General features: G+C 49.7%; 5 protein-coding genes across 5 annotated transcripts; 2 read left to right on the forward strand and 3 right to left on the reverse strand.

The window, feature by feature from the left end:
* Positions 1-147: 147 nt before the first annotated feature.
* FTJAE_9521 (CAMK CAMKL kinase) lies at positions 148-3,003 on the forward strand (the record flags this gene model as incomplete). The annotated part of the gene is made up of 5 exons (XM_037356451.1): positions 148-192; positions 250-278; positions 329-446; positions 504-651; positions 701-3,003. The coding sequence occupies 5 exons, from the start codon at positions 148-150 to the stop codon at positions 3,001-3,003; spliced, it is 2,643 nt and encodes an 880-aa protein (XP_037203359.1).
* Positions 3,004-3,504: 501 nt separating this feature from the next.
* On the reverse strand, positions 3,505-4,204 carry FTJAE_9522 (uncharacterized protein; the record flags this gene model as incomplete). The annotated part of the gene is made up of 3 exons (XM_037356452.1): positions 3,505-3,797; positions 3,851-3,989; positions 4,067-4,204. 3 exons carry the CDS (start codon positions 4,202-4,204, stop codon positions 3,505-3,507), a joined length of 570 nt encoding a protein of 189 aa, XP_037203360.1.
* Positions 4,205-7,896: 3,692 nt separating this feature from the next.
* Positions 7,897-9,918, reverse strand: FTJAE_9524 (uncharacterized protein; the record flags this gene model as incomplete). The annotated part of the gene is made up of 1 exon (XM_037356453.1): positions 7,897-9,918. One exon carries the CDS (start codon positions 9,916-9,918, stop codon positions 7,897-7,899), a length of 2,022 nt encoding a protein of 673 aa, XP_037203361.1.
* A 1,291-nt stretch (positions 9,919-11,209) lies between these two features.
* FTJAE_9525 (uncharacterized protein) lies at positions 11,210-14,493 on the forward strand (the record flags this gene model as incomplete). Its single annotated transcript, XM_037356454.1, has 7 exons — positions 11,210-11,347; positions 11,404-11,694; positions 11,742-11,822; positions 11,869-11,958; positions 12,005-13,532; positions 13,580-13,701; positions 13,744-14,493. 7 exons carry the CDS (start codon positions 11,210-11,212, stop codon positions 14,491-14,493), a joined length of 3,000 nt encoding a protein of 999 aa, XP_037203362.1.
* A 106-nt stretch (positions 14,494-14,599) lies between these two features.
* Positions 14,600-18,541, reverse strand: FTJAE_9526 (heterokaryon incompatibility protein het-E-1; the record flags this gene model as incomplete). Its single annotated transcript, XM_037356455.1, has 4 exons — positions 14,600-17,024; positions 17,074-17,143; positions 17,195-18,030; positions 18,081-18,541. The coding sequence occupies 4 exons, from the start codon at positions 18,539-18,541 to the stop codon at positions 14,600-14,602; spliced, it is 3,792 nt and encodes a 1,263-aa protein (XP_037203363.1).
* Between the last annotated feature and the right edge of the window lie 44 nt (positions 18,542-18,585).

The following is an 18,585-nucleotide window of genomic DNA, read 5'->3' on the forward strand; positions in this document are numbered from 1 at the left end:
TACGCTACCGCCAACGGGACTCCTTCCCGTCAATCTTCCGCTGCCTCTCGACATAAGCCGATCGCTTCGTGTTCCTCACCGAACGTACACGACCCATACTCGGTCTCCCTCCTCGCGGCGCGGCCAGGCGGCATCCGGCGCGGAGGGATGCAGGCCCTGAAAGGACAAGCGGAGCTTGTGCGCAAGGCGAAGGTATGTCTATTGGGTGAGCCCTACTGCGTCCTCAACATACATCTTAACACGCAATAGCTTGCTCGCTCGTATCAGGAGCTTCTCGAGTACGATCCCTTGCCTTCCTAAATGCCGACCTGCTAATCTCTGCTCGTAGCGAATTCGCGAGCCATGACCTCAAATCTGTTGGCAACTACGCTCTTGGAAGACTGATCGGGAAGGGATCTTTCGGAAAAGTCTACCTGGCGTCGCATAAACTGACCAATGGCTCCAAGGTACTTCAAGTCTAGCACAATGCCGACTTATCCTCAACAATGGCTAACCCGAACAAGGTCGTTCTCAAGTCTGCCAACAAGGGCGACTCGAACCTTGCACGAGAAATCCACCATCACCGGCAGTTCATACATCCACATATAGCAAGATTATACGAAGTTATTGTCACTGAAAACATGGTCTGGATGGTTCTGGAGTACTGTTCTGGTAAGTATCTGCTTGCCTCTTCTGTGTCTAACCTGCTAACTTCCACAAGGCGATGAACTCTACAACCACCTGCTCGAGCACGGTCCACTACCTGTTTCGAAAGTGCAAAAGATCTTCACACAGCTCGTTGGCGCAGTTAGTTATGTTCACAACCAGTCTTGTGTCCATCGAGACCTCAAGCTTGAGAACATCCTCTTCGACAAGCACGAAAACGTCAAACTGGTCGACTTCGGTTTCACAAGAGAGTACGAGGGGAGGACGAACCACCTACAAACATTTTGCGGCACCATCTGCTATTCTGCACCCGAGATGCTCAAAGGCGAAAAGTACGCTGGTGAAAAGGTTGATGTTTGGAGTTTAGGCATCATCCTCTATGCACTGCTGTGTGGTGAACTTCCCTTTGATGACGATGACGATAATATTACCCGGACCAAGATTCTGAGCGAGGATCCTAAGTTTCCCGATAATATGCCCCCCGAGGCTATTCCTTTAATCAAGGCATTATTATCGAAAAGACCATTGTTACGCCCATCGCTGCCCGAGATTCTTTCGAATTCATTCTTGGCTGAACATGCCCCAACACAGAGAGCCATTCTAGATGTCCAGCAACCGCCCCCTTTCTCGACCCCCTTAGAGAAGGATTGCTTACAGAGAATGCGAAGTTCTGGTGTCAATATTGACGGAGTGATCGAAAGCGTGTTGGCACAGAAATGCGATGCTTTGGCTGGCTGGTGGGCTCTGTTATTAGAAAAGGAACAACGCAAGATGCAGCGCAGGGAGAAGAAGAGAAGAGAAAGAGAGATCGACAGCCGCAGCCTTCGACGACTATCCGCGGCATCTAGTCGGCTAGAAAGAATGGCTCCAATCCTACACGAAGTTGACGAGGCGAATGGCACCGGGCGACATTTGAGACTTGAACCGTCAAACTCCCGAAACAGGGGGAGGAGCGAGCGACGAAGCGCTCATTACGTCGACTATGTGGTAACAGACCTTCCGCAGCTTCCAGAGGTTGGTAGGGACTCCGGAGGAATGAACGAAGACGGCGATCATCCTCCGCCACCTGTTGACAAAGACTCGATAAGGTCCGTGTCAACATCTCGCCAGCGCAGGCCTATTCCACCACCTAAGGAGGGTTTGATACGCAGTGCTCGGTCTCGAGGCTCTACTCTTCACCTTGTCACGACTTCGGACGCACTGGCTTCGAATGCTAGTGACGAGCATCATCAGCATAACGGCCATGAGAGGCCAAAAAGGAGACCTAGTCAACCGCTGATATCCCACTGGAAGAATATGACACATTGGCTTGTCGAAAGTGCGACAAGGAGGAGACGTGGCCACGCCAGGCGAACCAGCCAGAGCACCCCTGACCTGCACAAGAAGGAGGGGAGCACAGCCAGCAGTAAAGACGGGAGTTCGCGACCACAGACAAGCAAATATCCTAACTCTACCTCACCAGGAACACAACCAACTGCTTCACTGCCGAAGGGAGTCGTGGCTAACGGCCAGAAGACCTATCAGGCTGGGAGCAGTACCCAGCGAACGGCATCTGGAAGTCTAGCGTCACCAACAATTCCGCCACCTCGGATCGCAACATCGTACAAACGACAGTCATTGTCCCCTTCTCCTCTTACGCCGAGGTCAACTGTCAGGCGGTCATCAGCTGGGCTTCGGGGCCGAAAGTCGACATCATCCTCGGTATCCTCTGTTCGATCCATCCATCATCATCATCACTCGCATTCCAAAGCGTCGTCTACGAGCTCTGCTGCTTCATTCTCCACTTCGATGTCCAAGACACCTCTGCAGCGAGGACATTCACCACACCACTCAGTAAAGGTGCTTCCAGCAACACCCACGTCGCATGCCTTCCCATCCAATATTCGTCTCGTGCGAGCGACTCCGCCGACTCTGAATATGTTCAATGAAGGCATGCCATCCGAAGGTCCCCCACAAGCTCCAGGATCGCCTAACCCTTTTGCATCAGGCATCATGTTCGCCAAGCGGAAACGGAATTTGTTCAAGGGCCCGACGCTAAACAATTTTGGTGGGCCCTCTCAAAGCCAACGCAACAGTGGCTCCGGTTCGCATTCCCGCAGCGCTAGTGCCTCTGGCCTGGGACGCCGATCTGGAGAAATCACGATTCAGGAAGAAGACGAGGGGTCGGAAGACGACGACGACGATGTCGAAGAAGTTGATGTTTTTAGTCCGGTAATAGGTGGACCGGGGGAGCGGATCGAGGAGCAGATCTTTGAAGAGAATGAGCCTCAGCCGAGCCTAGAACCAGCGCCGATCATCATTCAAAACAAGTCAGAAGGCCCGTCCACGACCACTGCGGGGAAGGCACCTGCGACTTGATGAAAATTCTCCGTTAGAAAGCAGTTCAACGACTTGACGAATTATACTAGATAATCTCCTGGACGACAGTGGTGGAATCGCTTCATTACAGGGTCCAAAAGCTCTGCGGTACAATGCTGTTTCTGTTTCTGTTTTTATTCGTCTCCGATTCTTCAGCTTTGGCATCATTCGTTGAAACATCAAATGGTGCATAGCCCCTTATGGATACCTCTTTTTGTCATATACGATCATGGAACGATAGAGCTTAACAGACTATTATTTATGCGTTTGCAAAATCAGCCAGTCTCGCTTGTCTTGGTAACTTGTTCTAGATGAGAATCTGTCAGTCATTCACTTTGTTTCTTGACTTGTTCGGTCTTTCTGCAAGCTCCATAGCGCTTGCGTGAGACGCGCAAATAATTTTGAGTATCTGATTCCTTCGAGTATTTCGTTGTCTCGTCCAAAGAACACCTTCCAACAATTGCTCCGTAGTACTAAATGTTTGTGAAAGCAGCCAATCTCCTAGAAAGAGTGCGAGTGGCTTCGTCTTCGAGACTTCTTGTTCAGTATTGCCTCTCGCTCTTCGCGTAACGTGATCCAAACCCAGAACCATGTCATTGTTTCAATAAAGATGAATGTGAAGAATAGGCGGTTCTTTAGCATGTCGCCGCCCCAGCCAGCAGGGCGATATGATGGGTTATACGAGCTCGGATGCGACAGGTGGCTGCGAGAGGACTTGTCGTACATGGGAGACGATGGGCCAAACAGGAATATGTAGACGACGAAACCGAGGGAGAGGAACGATCGCAGGGGAGCTGAATGGCAATTAGCGGCGATCATAAGTAGAACTCGGGCATGGGATGCCAACCTTGTGTACCCCAGTGGAATATCAGGCAGACTTCATCTGGCATGGATAGGGATACCAGATCACTAAAGCCGACGAAGACGAGAACAGCGGCGAGGAATGCGAGTGGAGGACTTTGCAGTTCAAACCCTCTTGCTAGAGGCTTCATCATGAGTCGAGTCAGCTTTACCAGGCTTCGAAGACGTTGCGACCAGCAGCCATGCTGTGAGGGAGACTCACCATTCCCATGCTTTCTCCTAGCATGAAGACCAGCGCTTGCTCATTGATGGAGCTTGGATTGGTGATGAAGAAGTATGCGAGGGTAATATGGAAAAGGGAGACGGATGTTATGATCGTTTTGGCAGATATGAGCGCCATGGTTGCGTTTGGTTCCCTCTGGGGATGGTGTCTCGATGTACTTGGCTCGTTCGTGTCGTGTGCGTCGCAGTATGAGGCTTTCGCCAGTCGCAAAGAAGGGGAAACTGGCAGCAGAAAAGGATGGGCTCAAGAGGTCAAAAAGAAGCGATCTTGTGTTTAAAGGAATGTAAAACAAAAGACCCAGCTGGAAGGCGTACTGATTAGCACTTGATCAACATCCAGGTCACGCTGAACAGTTGTTAGGTTGTGAAAACTACCTTACCTTACCTTAGCAGCAAGCCAGGGGTTCTGCCATGCGTCACCCGCGCATGATGCCCTGGGCATTTGCGGGCCGCTAACCGCGGCTAGCGAATTGGATCCGATTGCAGGAGCGCCTCATGGCGTCGCGGGACAGCATTTACTGTGGCGGTACTTGTGGCTGAAACGTCAATGCCCTTGTTTGGATTTGACTCCACTTTCCCACTCAAGCTCGAGCTCGAGCTGTGAGCTTTGTTGGAAGGTAGGACTCGGACATGCACGCACCATACCGAGCGTTACATTCACTTTGAGCAATTTCAACCAATACATTCGCTCTACACAGCGGGAAAACATACGACTGTTAAAATCGGGTGTCTATTCTTCAGAAATGTCGGAAACGGGTGATCCCTCGCTGGATAAGCAACGGCACATCAAATATTGGCAGCGCTGTCATAAAACATATCTCCCATCCGCTTACACAGCCTACGACTCGACCCGCCTTACTTTCGCTTGCTTCACTATCTCGGCGCTTGACCTTCTCTCTGTTCCGCTCACCCCTACTGAACGTGCTGCTATCCGTCGGTGGGTTCTCAGTCTGCAGCATCCAGAAGGTGGCTTTTGTGGAAGTCCAACGCACGCATTACCAGCTCAAGAAGCATACAAGGGCACAGCAAATATCGCAGCTACCTTTTTTGCGCTTGAACTGTTGGGTCTGGCGGCCGATGGTGAGGATGAAGCGAGATCAGCTTTCAGCGGGGTGGACAGAGTACGGTTGTTGAAGTGGCTGAATAAGCTTCAGAGAAAGGATGGGAGTTTCGGGCAATTCTTTTGGGATGGAAAGATTTTGGGTGGCAGAGATATGAGACACAGCTACCTAGCGAGCTGTATTCGATGGATGTTGAGAGGAGATGTGAAGGAAGGCGATGAGGGCTGGGTGGAGGATTTGAACATTGATGAAATGATTGCTCACATTAACAGAGGCCAGGTACGTTGTACTTACTTGAGCGATGCCGTCTCACTAACACCTCTTAGACATATGACGGTGGAGTGGCAGAATCGTCGCAGCACGAATCCCATGGTATGGTCCCTTGACTCATTGTATACTCGCATAACTCACCTATCTAGCTGGATATGCATACTGCGCGATAGGTGCGCTGTCACTTTTAGACAGGCCACTAGACTCGACAACACCGCATCCTCCCGAAGAGGCACTGAAACGGGGCGTCCCGAATCGTGATGGGCTCCTACACTTTCTCGCCTCCCGCCCCTTCGCCTACCTCGCCAAGGAAGAGGAGAAGGATGAAGTTGAGGAAAACTTTTTCGAGTCAAAGGCCGGTGAGCTCGATCTTGGTCACATCGGATTCAACGGTCGATGGAACAAGAAGGCCGATACGTGCTACTGTTGGTGGGTTGGCGGTACGCTTAAAGTAAGTTTCCCATGTCTCCTTGAACAGAGCACAGGACTTACTCGTCTTCCAGATGCTAGGGAATTCTAACATCATCAACGTCATTCCTTCGCGACGCTATCTTCTTGATATCACACAGCATCCCATTGGCGGCTTCTCCAAGTCCGTTGGAGGGCCTCCGGATATGTACCACTCGTATCTCGGTCTAGCTGCATTGGCGACCATGGGTGACAATGATCTAAAAGAATTCGACGTGGGACTATGCTGCAGTCAAGAGACGACGAGGAAAATACAAAAGGCGAGGGACGGACTCAGAGAGAGCACGAGACGGGATGGGAAAGCCTGGTATGAGGATGACTTCTGGTAGATCTCGTTTCAAACAGCGCCTACAGCCTTGAGTATATATAATGCAAATCCCTGGGCTCCTGTGTGCAATACTTTAATCATGCCTACCTAGCGCTTTTTTACTCCAAACTATAAGTACTTGTTAATAATGCGGTGGGCATTTCTACTCTGTATCGCGACGATTTTTGGCCTCTTGATCTATAACCAAATCTATTCACAACCTAAAATTTCGATACAGTCTTCGATACAGTCTTATGAAACATAGACATAAACCTTTTTGTAACATAAAATTCGTCGAAGAGGAACGATCTCTGAGCAGCCCAATACCTAGTCTAATGAGTAGGCTTCAGGGTAGTCTAAGCGATCCATAAATATGACATCACGAGACAGTGAAACAATATCCAGGCATACACAACGATGCATTTGCTGGTTTAATTGTCTTCTGTAACTACGACACTGGAGGCGAATAGATCTCCAATCTACTTCTTGTAACGTAGTTTTACAATTGGCATTTATGAGATTCGGCTTTTGTAAACTCTCTCTAAATCCGTTCAAAACGGATTGGCGATCACCACTAACCCGCTTTGGGAACCGTTCGGCCCCGCCTTAACGTTGTCGGCTTGAATCATCTTAACCATACTGCGAATTCCAAGACTCCATCGTTTACCCCCAAACGTCGCCGCCATGTCCTCTTCACCAAAAGACACTACTGAGGCCACGGAGCCTCCGAAGTCAAGCGATACCGATAACCAAGCATGGAACGAAGACAAACGCCGGAAGTTCGAAACGTCAGCGATAGCCCCACCCGTCAACGATCGCGACACTGACGAGGCGTAGGAAATCGAAGAGCGAGTTCTACGACCCATGCCAAGAGGCGGCGCAAAGGAGCTATAGATGCTTGTTCAGGAACGGAGGCGATAAGAATATGTGTGGAGAGTATTTCCAGTATGTTGCTTTGGATGGAGCAATCGGGGCAGGGTGCTGACGCTCGAGCAGGGCATATCGCGATTGCAAACAAGCATGGGTACGTTATATATACACGATGCTACAGCTGAAGAGAATACCCGATACTCATCACTCCCATAGACCGACAAACGGAAAAAGGAAGGCCGCGGATGGTTCTAGTGGGGATGTTTGCTCTCGGCAGCCTGGCTCGGCATCATGACTGACGACAGAGGTACCATTGTAACATCAAAGGAGTTTACCTATATACTGTACAATACGGAAGCGCGGTGCAACATTCTGCTATCTTTACTAAACAAAAAGTCTGATCTTATCTCAGTGCAAGCATCTTTGAGAGAAATCCCAGTCCACCTCGACTGACAGGCTAGGTCACCGCATCTTCGCAAATTGGTAGGGCAATATTATGATCTGTACGTCTCTATCCTAAGGTGTCTCAAACATCCACCGCTTTTCTACACCGATGGGAACACAGCTACTGTTGAGATACGAAGACGTTCCAATCGCTGCTTGCCATGTTTCACTGTTAATGCCTGGATCAACACCTCGTCTTACACGAGCTGGCGTGGTGTTCTGAGATTGATGAGGTCTGGGCGTCGCCATATGGTCGGTAGTTGGATAATGGCTTATCATTGAGGCACGAAGGATAAAAGATTGCACAAAATGCATGGTTGTTCAATTTGGGAACTGCGTAAACACTACCCCGTCGACAATCTATCGGAACCCCCCAACTGGTGACAATTGTCAGTCATGCGGTCGCGAGATTTGTCGAAGGCGGATTCCTAGAGTATAAATACCAGTCGCACTATCCAAACGGGCATCAGGCTCGTACTGGAACCGAGCCTCGTCGGCGCACTTGTTCAGCCTCGTGGCGTGCCATGTTGAGCACTCTTCAAACACCTGCTTGTCCAAAGCCACTCCAACGTCAGCTGTCAATCGGATTGAATCCAGCATTCTCCCAGTTCTAAGCGAGTATACCCTCCAAGAATCGAGTGTGAGCCCGATCGTCAACGTGCATGCGGCTCCTAGCGTCCCAAGTCCGAACATGAGAATCCATGGAACAAATGTCATTGCGTATTCATCGATGTTGGACTGGACTTGATATCTCTCAGCCATTACCGTTTGGTCATTGTCAAGGAGTACTTGACGGGCCTCTATTTCGTACCATAGGAAAGCATCGGCAAGGGTTTCCAGGTCCCAAATCTGTCGACTTCCTTCCGTCACCGCTCCAAGTGCCGCTCGAAGTAAGTGTCCGCCGAGCCCGGACGGTCTGCCATCACGCCTATCGTCAAAGGTATCAGTACGTGGCGTTAAGCTCAGCACCGGAATATCGTGCCCTGTATCAGGCTTCTCATCGACAACAGTGTTCTCAATCATCGACCAGTCGCTCCCGTTCACTTTGACATCAGCCCATCCAGTGGATCTATTTAAACGGCATGTCAAACCTGAAAATGTCAGGCTGTGATTTGTTTGTCGATGCTCAGTACCGGGCAAACCTTTGGCAAAAGGTATCAAGCTACCCCATCGCTCTGTAGTAACCACTGGGGCATCATCGTACCCGGAATTCATAACCCCGATCCAAAGAGCAGTCTCATTGAAGGCAATGAGTGGATACGTGTCTCTCTTTCCATTCAGTACTATATCTGATATATCGATTTGGTCTTTGCCGAGCGATGCTTCGTATGTGATTGACTCTGAGCCGAATACTGAAGCTGTTTCCTCAAGGACAAACCTGAGATGCTGGTTACGTTTGTCTGGCAGCATCATTGATACGTCTCGAAGATGAGAGGGACTGCAAATCATTTTCAGTCGATAGACTGAGGCATGATATAGTTGCATGACGGCAGGAGAAAGGGACGAACGTGATTGATCCGAGACATTGACGCTCACCAGTCCTGTTATAGATGGCTTGAGCATCCCTTGCTGTAGGCGTGAAAGCCTATCCTGAAGTCTTGCCGAAACCTGTTGCCGGATTGACTGGTCGTCCAGTGGTATTGGGCGTGAGCCTCCCGGCAGCACCGAATGTGTATCATGCAGATATTCAAGCACCTGCGTAGATGTATCCACTCCGGCCTGTTGATATGCCACAGCATTGCCAAGCAACGAGAAACTCAGGGCTGAGAGAACAGCGATCATTCCCAAGGAGATCACGCGAGGCCTTCTTGAACGGACGAAAGTCCAGAACTTGAGTGGGCTAAAGGACCCCCAGTCTGTGCTGGCGACTTCAACGAGGACCTTCATGCTCACGGCTGAGTTTCTTCCGCTATGCTCGTTTACAGCAGAAAGACGAGCAAGTTTGAACATATGCCAATTGGCGACTGCGACGACGGCTGGAGCCACCAGGATGGAGAAAGCCGCGTCGATGAGCTTGGCTTCAGTAGAGGAGAGCTTGCCTCCAACAATGACGGCTGCTATGTAGCTTCTGTCTGTCTTGACTTGGATATATGCGATGAGCCAGCAACTGGAGATGAGAGAAGCTGAGCCGATGAACGCAATTGTTATGAGGGAGTATAGAACATGTCTGTTGAGGGGACAGTCCGTGTGTACTGACGTGAGGTCCTCTATAATCTTATCCTCTCGACTTGGTGCTAGCAGTCCATCGTGGTCCGATTGAGTGCCGTGTTGAGTATCTTCGGGCTTGGGAGTTCCTAATGCACCGGTGTCGGCAGACTCAGGGTCATCTTCTTCTGCGACTAAGCTGAGAGGTGATACTGGTCGGTTCGCCATCTCAAAAGACTCATTTTCTGGCTGGGCTCCCATGTTCATTGGATAAGAAGGGAAAATTGTCTTGCTCAATTGTCCGAAAGCAACGAAGATTGCCAATGCATTTATACTTCTCTAAAGATGAGAACATTTCGATGGAACCGCATTTCAACACCAACCACAAAATGAGGCTCGCAGATGGGTTGTGCCATCAAGGCTGAAGCGGATTTACTGTGCTTGTGTCCCGAGAGCATGACTGAGGTTGGCAAGATCCTTCCACCTGATCGCACAAGTGTCTCTGATGACCTATTCTGTATAGTCAGTAATACGAGTGAAACCAGGTGATGACAAATATTACTCGCCAGAACCGTCGTGATCGCGGGATATTTCGAGCATCGCCTCATTGTTGTAACTCGATAGCATGCGGTGGTAATGCCTAGACTCGGTCATCGATGCGATTATTCGCCTATGACACCCTCGGTCGCCGATAGAATACTTCGCAAACCGCATTCAAGTCCTACAAAGGGTAGCGGGCTTTCCGGTATTGCGATGAAATTCCCATATGGAAGGGGTTTGCATGGTTCCGAGGTTGCTGAGCAAGCGCCAGATCTCAAGTGCCTCGGGTATGATGAAAGTTTCAGTCATCGGACAAAGACTTGCATGTCCTCTGCTTGTCCCTGTCCTTCTTGGATCGGTGTGCTGCATCTTCCTCAAATGAACAATTCTTGTTGTCTTTGAACTCTCAATTGAGTATTGGGCATGTCAATCTGTAAAAGGGCACGGTGACTAGCTGAGTGACGATTGACAAATTGTTGCCACGTTCACATTGCGGAAGTCCTCTAACCTTTACATCTTAGTTACTATCGTTTGTAGAATGTAACTCTACTGTAGAAAGAGGTCCATATCTGAGGTGCAGTGCACTGCCTTGAACTGCTACGTCTCATGCGGTGGCTCACAACTTCCCAGAGTACAGAGTGAAGATGCCTGGATAGAACAGGGGACCATGACTGAGAGAGGTTGACGATTGAGCTGGCAATAAAACCACGGATTATACTGACAGATGTAAGCGCTGTGACATTGAGAGCACAACTGAGTATAATGCTTGAGTCTGGAAACACGCGGTGTTAGGTATTTCTGTTGATGCTGTAGCAGAGCCAAAGCATTGGAGAAGGTGCGACAGAGTTGGCGGTGATGTGGCGCAGGCCGCACCGCCACTAATCCGCCGCCCCTCCCACCTTCCTGTGGCATCCCACTTCAATTTGAGCCCCTCCAAACTCTGACGCACCTCACTCTCAATAAACCAAGTCGATTCTACCTAGTTAGGGCGGGAAAAGCGTCGCGAAGTTTGACACTCATGAATCGCCGAAAGGTACCCAATCTCAAGAACGGTGTCGACCTCCAGCTGCAGTCTGCGTTTAACGATGGCAACTGGGCTGCTGTGGTCCGTCTTGCAGAGAAGCGGGCCCAAACTTCCAACGACCAATATTATGAGGTGCGATTTGATGGGAGCTGTACTTGAGCCATCTGTAGACTGACCCATATGAATAGATTATGAAAATATGTGCTGAAAGCCACCTGGATGATCCCGTTTCCAAGTTCGCGGCCATAACCGCTATTGACAAGTATGTCAGAGAAGGAACCGTTGTCAAAGATGTCGAATCCATGGATCTCCTTGAATGGGCCAGCCTCGGCCTCGGCCTGATGGACGAAGAAGACTTTCCCAAGACAATTGGACCATTGAGGGTACGTCTTGTCAAGGCTGCGCCCAAGGATCTCCGAAGCTTCAACGACTGCTTTGAGTCATGCTTAATGCACTGGGATCTTATCAGCGTGCAACAGGTACGGGAACTTGTTACTGACAAGAGTTACCATTAACATATTCCCAGATTGCCGCGATATTAGACAGAACATTCCCTCGAGATCATGGCTTTATGTTTTACAACATCGTGACCACGCATTTATTGGCGGTTAGTGCAGCAGTCTTATGTTTAATTCCTCACTGATTCCGGCCAGACTAGCCCTCAACTACCCCTAGAGAAAAAGAAGCTATATGGGATGCTCGCACTGAAACAGATTCAGCGTGCTGCACAATTGGCTGAAGAGGTATTACCCTTTCGTTAATAATTAGCCCCTAAACTCACAATCCTAGACTGCGGCTACTGGAGACGAAGACGTCGAACCACCGCCACGAAGTGTCCAAACAGAAGAAGAGATCCTGCTGTTATACGATGTAACTGAAAAGCATGGTTCCAAGGATGACTTGGCAAAACTCGTCTCAAGTCCCGTCTTCAGTCCTCTTGTTCAGTTCCGAAAGGGCAGGAAGGAGTTGATGCTACGCACCATTTCTCGCTACCAACAAGAACAGCAGTTCGAAGCTATCTTCGAGTTGTGTAGGGATTGTTTATCAATCGAAGGCGAAAACGGTCAGCCAAGTCTCATGGCGGGAGACTGGAAAGTCTGGAAGCATTTCATTGAAGCCGCCACAGAGATCAAGAATACCAAGCCAGAGTATGTGCGAACTCAAGAGCAGAAGAAGCCCCGACTGACAATATTCAGCATTGAAGAAACTGTCCAACAACTCCTATTGAAGTTCATCAAGTCGCCAAATCTGCGACCCATCCACGAGCGCACTATTCTATTGGCGCGTCTCTCGGCCGCCTTCAATCTTGCATCGAACGACGAGGACGATGTTATTGAGAACGTGCCTACATCATTCCGACTCAAGGAACTGATCAGCTACGTGGAGAGCCAAGGGACAAATGCTGCGTGCTTTGATGAAATCAAAGCCTTTGCAGAGAGACTCAGCCCAGTCGCATTATGTTACATGGCATACGGGCTCGTTCCAATCTTGGCTCGGGCTGCAGAGGACGAAATTCAGTCGGCTAGACTGATCAACCTTTCCTTCAAGCTAAAGTACTTTGCGGCCACATGCCCCTCTATGTACGGCGCAGTACCAGGCATAAAGCCTCAGCGCAAATGTTTGGTCTCTGGTGTTGAACTTGATGCTAGCTCACCCGGGCCTGCTTTCTCAACCATCGCCGAGGCTGCACTCGAGGCTTACCGGTCGCTATCTGACTTGACTTCAAAAAGCCCTACTATCGAGGCTGAGATCAGACCGGAACTGGCTGTCATTATCGGTCTTTGCATAATCCAAACTGCATTTCCTCCGTCAGCCGGTACCTCGAACGTTCCTGTCTCTTACGCCCCCCTGCTGCGAGCCCTACTCTTTCTCGAACACCAGCTCACTTTGACACCGAAACACAACATCATCTCCCTACTTCTAGTACAACTGCATCTTCGAGTTGGTTCCGCGTCTCGTGCCCGAGAAATCTGGAATACACTGGGTGTCAAACGCACCATCATGGACTCACTCGCTCCCATTTTTTACGACCGCCTCTCGACGATTTCACCTGCTCTCATCTCATCATCGGACCGGACCGGTTGTGAACTTATGGACTTGCTGAGCTCTCACTTCAAAACGTCACTGAAGCTTAAAATGCCCTCGCGGCTAATAGATGCTATCCATTCGAAAAGTTATAGTAGCGCTATCGATATCCCCGAATACATGGAAAACCTGCGGTGGAGCTGCACACGAGTGATGAGTCTGGTAGAAGATGTTAGAACCGATCGCCTCATGGGAGAACGCTTCTCAGAGCTGTTGACCGATCCCCGATTCAGTGAGTCTTTCAGCCGTTCACCACTCTTGATAAAGTACTAACGAAAGAAGCCGAAGTGACCGACGATATGAAACTGGTTGAGACCATAGACTATGGATCTTTCCCGTCATGGGACTACAGTTCTCAACCACCTGTGTACTCCCGTTTGCGAGTTGGACCACCGCCAACAGTATGTCTTCCCCTCCCCATGAAGCAAAGCTAACATGTGTAGAATCGTCGCGCTCATCTATCCCTCCTCTCTGAAGCATTCCATGAACTCTTGGGTTACAAGCCTCCTCCCAATTATAAGGCTTCTGCGGCAGCCGCCATTACAGACCAAATCTTCGTCCTCGAATCACTCAGTCAACTTAGCAATTCTTTCATGAAGTTCTCTAACGGTCCCAGCGGCGACCTCACCCCACAAGAAGCAACCTACTTTGAGGTCATCAGCCTACTCAGTACTCTCATTCCTTTCGCAACCGGTATCAATAGGGCCAAACCCATGCCCGAGGAATTTTTCCAGATTATGGACACTCTGAAAATTGCCATAGACACTCTCAAGCTAGAGCTTCTGCCTCTCGCAAACGCCTCAGAGCAAGTCACAACTCTGAGCACGCTTCATTCTCTCGCCATCCTCCGCGACACTTCCATCGCTATTAAAGCCTCGGCCCAATGGGTTATTGCCTTCAATGATCGCGAAAAAGAGCGTGATCGCTCTGGGAAGAGTAATCTTCCAAAAGAGGTCATGGCACAGATCAGGGAGCTTGTGACGATATCTGAGGGTACACTGAAGGAGGGCAAGGCCACCGTGGCGAAGATGAAAGAACAAGTATATGGGCGAGACTTTGAGCCCGCGGTAAGAGCGTGGATTTTCGAAGACGCAGATAACATTTTGGGCATCGTCGGAGAGGCAGCGACGAAGAAACTCGTCCAGAGCTGGGAATCCAACATTAAGGGGTGGACCCAGGTAGTGTGGAGTTAGGCGTTTTCGACTGTCAACGTACACCAGAATAGATCGATGGCCTCGAAGGAACTTACCCTTTCGACACCACCTCTCATGTCACTGCACTGGCCAATGCATGGCTGGCTTATATCAGTTGGAGGTTGACTACGAGCTTGGGCTGGGGGCCAGATGGGCTTGATTCTTCAGGCTCCGGTATAAGGTCAATGTGAAACCTCTGCCGTAGCTCCCGTAATCTTACATTAGTGGGATGAATGATAAAAGTCATGGTTTTACCACTGTCAGTGTCCAATGTCGTGTCAACTGCGCTGCTTTCATGCAGTTTTTGGTCAATGTAGTCTTGGCCCTTTCGAGCTGCAAGCATAAGCTCGCCGTATCGAGTTCTGTCAAATTCTTTCATAGCCGCATTGTTTTCCCATAGCATCTCTGCTAGTTCTGCACAATCGGCGAGAAGAGCGAGTGCCATTTCTCTATGAAATTCGATAGCAGAGAGCTGCTGTGAATACAACTGTAGAGTGCGTGATGCCTCGTGCATGTTCTCCATGCAAATTGGCGAGTAACCCTGCGAATCTCGTATATTGATCTTGACCTCGGACATCGTTGCCTGAACAAAAGGCCTGGCGCCAACTAGAGCTTGATCGTATAGCGATTCATCGAATTTATCTGTTATGACACGCTTTTCACGCATGCGATTGAGAAATGAGCAGATCAGTGGCTCATACTCCCATTCCATTCGTATTTGCATCGTGCCCAGTTGCTCTTCCATATGTGCGATACCTGGAGGTCGGCGTGATGGCCAGATTGAAGAAACCAAAGACCTAAAAAGCGCCAACTCATGTATGGCGATCAAGGGGTATTCCTCGAAAACCATCTGCGGCTTATCTTCAAGCATCGCAGGCTTCAGAGAATTACCAGCGACTGCCGTCAAGGGGGTTTTGTGAGTTGCACAGTGGGCATTTGTGCTTTCTCCGCCACCGATAAAACTCTGGACGAGACACTCAAACGAAGAGGCCATAGCTAGATGAGGCACTGAAAGCCCATGCTTATCTTGCAGGATAGCATTGGCACCGTGGTCGAGCAGCAATTTCACGATGGGATCGATATCGCGCCCTACGGTATGATAAAGTGGCGTGTGACCTTGGTCATCTTGCGCGTTGACTTCGGCTCCACGGTCCACGAGGAGTCGTACTAATGACTCCATTTCGGAGTCGACCGCCAAGTGTAGTGCTGTTCGACCTTCCTTGTCTCGTCCGTTCACATCAGCCGCGTGGTCGAGTAAAACTCGGACGAGAGGCTCGACCTTATCCGAGGTGGCATGATGTAGAGGTCGCGACGTTTCGTCAATCAATATGTTGGGATCAGCGCCGTGTTCCAACAGCGTCTGAAACATGGGCACCTTGTCGACTGATATCTTGGAATCCTTGAAATGTCTGAAACCTGCCTCTAGTGCGCCTGGTTCCAGTGGCGCGCCATATTGGAATAGGTATGTTACGATAGCATCCTGCCCTCGTCGAGCTGCATATGTAATTGGCGTCCCGCGTAGATTTGCCCCCTTCTTGAGAAGTGTTTCGGCGAGCGAAAGGTGGCCAAGGCCACATGCCATCTCCAGAATCGATACATTGTAAGAGTCAAGTGCGTCGATCGAGCATCTCTGTAACATCCATTCTGCGGCCTCTTCGAACCCAAAGTACGCCGCCTCGTGAAGGCCAGTGGTCCCAGGATTGAATCCACCAGCATATCTCAGACGCTCAGTCACCTTGACAAGTTTCTCTGACGACAAAAAATTCTTCACAATATCAGGCATTTCCGAGACGTCGCGAGCGTGGTAACCCCAATGGCATGATGCATATCGACAGAGGGGATAGTCTCGGAGCGTCTTCTTAACATCATAATCTTCGTCGCTCTCTGTAACTTCATTTTTGATCTTCCAATCTTGGCTTTTCGAGCGACCAAGACCGGGACTCGGCGATCCTGGATTTTGGTCTTTCGATTGATCAATAACAGTATCCGAATTTTCTGCAGCCCTTTGTACCGTAATATCAGGTTTTGGACTTCGAGCAGTCCTGACTTGATCAACAATAAGATCGTAAGATAGATATGTCAGTGTTTTAACGGTTATTTCTCGAGCAGCATTTGGGAACCACTGGTCCTGTGTTCGCTCGAAATATTCTTGTGTTGTGAAATGTGCTAGTCGCACAGTGTTGCTCTGTTCGTCAACGGTAACCAGCCCAGCGCAAGCAGAAACGATGTCGGGGATCTCGCTAAGATTTTCCTCATCAAAACCTGTGGAGTCTATTTCGATGCCAAGGGCGTGTTGAAGTTCCACGGGACTGAGCAACCGCCTGGCGCATGAAATCCACATGAGTGCTTCTTTGGCCAATATCGCTTGATCTGTTAACTGGTCTTCTATTCGTTTCATAGCATCGCCATACGCCTTGTCGTAGGCTTTTGACGTGCTTGAGCTACTCGGCAAAGCTTTGAGAATAGTTCGCACAGCTTTCGGTGATCTCTTGCCGACAAGAGAATCAAGGTGTAGCTGGGCAAGAAGAAACCTAACTTAAGATTAGCATTGAAGCTTGTTCCAGGGAGGTGCCGCCTTACATCCCCTGGACTGATTCCAGTATTCTTGTCTTGATTTCCTCTTGCAGCTCCGGCTTGTTCTGAACAAAAACTGGGAGTTGAGTCATTCGACCAGTCAGGTATCTTCTTACATCCGGCTCACTGGCGCGGATTTTAAGAGAGACGGCTTTCCTGAACTTCTCCTTGATCTCTGGTATGTACCTGGAGGTTGCTAGGATATTTGTGCTTGTTGCACTCTGCAGGTCAAGTACTTGTTGGATGAAATTGGGTAGTGTACCGTCGGTGGCCTCGCATTCGTCCAGAGCGTCAAGGACGATATACACGCGAGAATATGTCGCGGCAACCTCTTGAAGGACACGGCCAAGTTCCTGTAGCGATGGACGCGTACGAGATGCCTTGCGCTTGTTGTATAGCTCCTCTACCGGCTTAAACAGAGAAGGCTGGTTCTCACTCAGCTGCTTCAAAAGATTCGCAATGAGGTCACTGGCTTTCTGCTCGTGGCGCCGACGGAAGTTACAGTAGATGTATGCAACTCCAATGTTACTCTCGGAATGGAAGGATTCGAGTAATGAATTGACCACGATGGATGCCATGATCGTTTTGCCAGCACCTGGAATACCAGGGCAGAACAATGTTTGTTTGTCACCTTTCACCCAGGTATTATACTCATCTGATTCCAGCAGCCATTCACCAGTTCCTGGCTCTCGCCGGCTGAAAATATCGCTTTGTTGGGGAGCATAGTCCACGGGTGACATCCAGTCAAGGACTTCTTTCTGGTGAGCGCTCATCTGACTGTTTTGAAGATGCCCGATCCCTTCTGCTATGTTGAGGTTGGACAGCTGTATGCCGGTCAGGATACGATCAAGCTGTGCGACTCGAAGCTCATCATCAGCCGATTTGTTCTTGATAAGTCTGACCAAATCGGTCAATTGTCTGCTATTGTCGTCTGAGGTTGCCTTGATGTGTTGAACTAGCTGTCTGTGTAGATGTCAGTCATTGATACCAGTAATAGATGGAATGACACCTACGTGCTTTCGTGTGTCATGGCAAAATGCAAAAGTGATCTTTCGCGCTGAAATGCATCGACGAGCTTTGCCACTTCCTTCTCGTCGAATGGCCATTTCAAGGCGGCCTTAACTTTCTGGATCCCGCTCCCGTGACTTGGTTGCAGTTTTGTTTTGACAGCATCGAGGATCTTAAACAAACGATACAAAGGTGCATTGTCGCTCTCCAAGGCCCTGACCTTGACCGACCACGTCTGGGCACTATCAGTCTTGGTCTGGTCAGCGTCCCAATCCTCAATCTCGGGTCCATCAGTTCCTTTGGAATAATTGCGGAGTCGCAAGAGGAGAGCCTCGCAGGCTAATATTTCGTCAAGCAGTCTCTGTCGATCCTTTGAGGCCCCAGCGACGCCGATGATGTATTTCGTAACCTCAGCCGTGAGTTGCACCACTGCGATTATACTCGCAGCACCCGAGAGGCCATCCATGTTGTTTCAATAAGTTGGGACGTGATGGATCAATGAATCCGAGG

The sequence above is a fragment of the Fusarium tjaetaba genome (genome assembly GCF_013396195.1).
Source record: "Fusarium tjaetaba strain NRRL 66243 chromosome Unknown NRRL66243_c0000217, whole genome shotgun sequence".
Classification (NCBI taxonomy): domain Eukaryota; kingdom Fungi; phylum Ascomycota; class Sordariomycetes; order Hypocreales; family Nectriaceae; genus Fusarium; species Fusarium tjaetaba.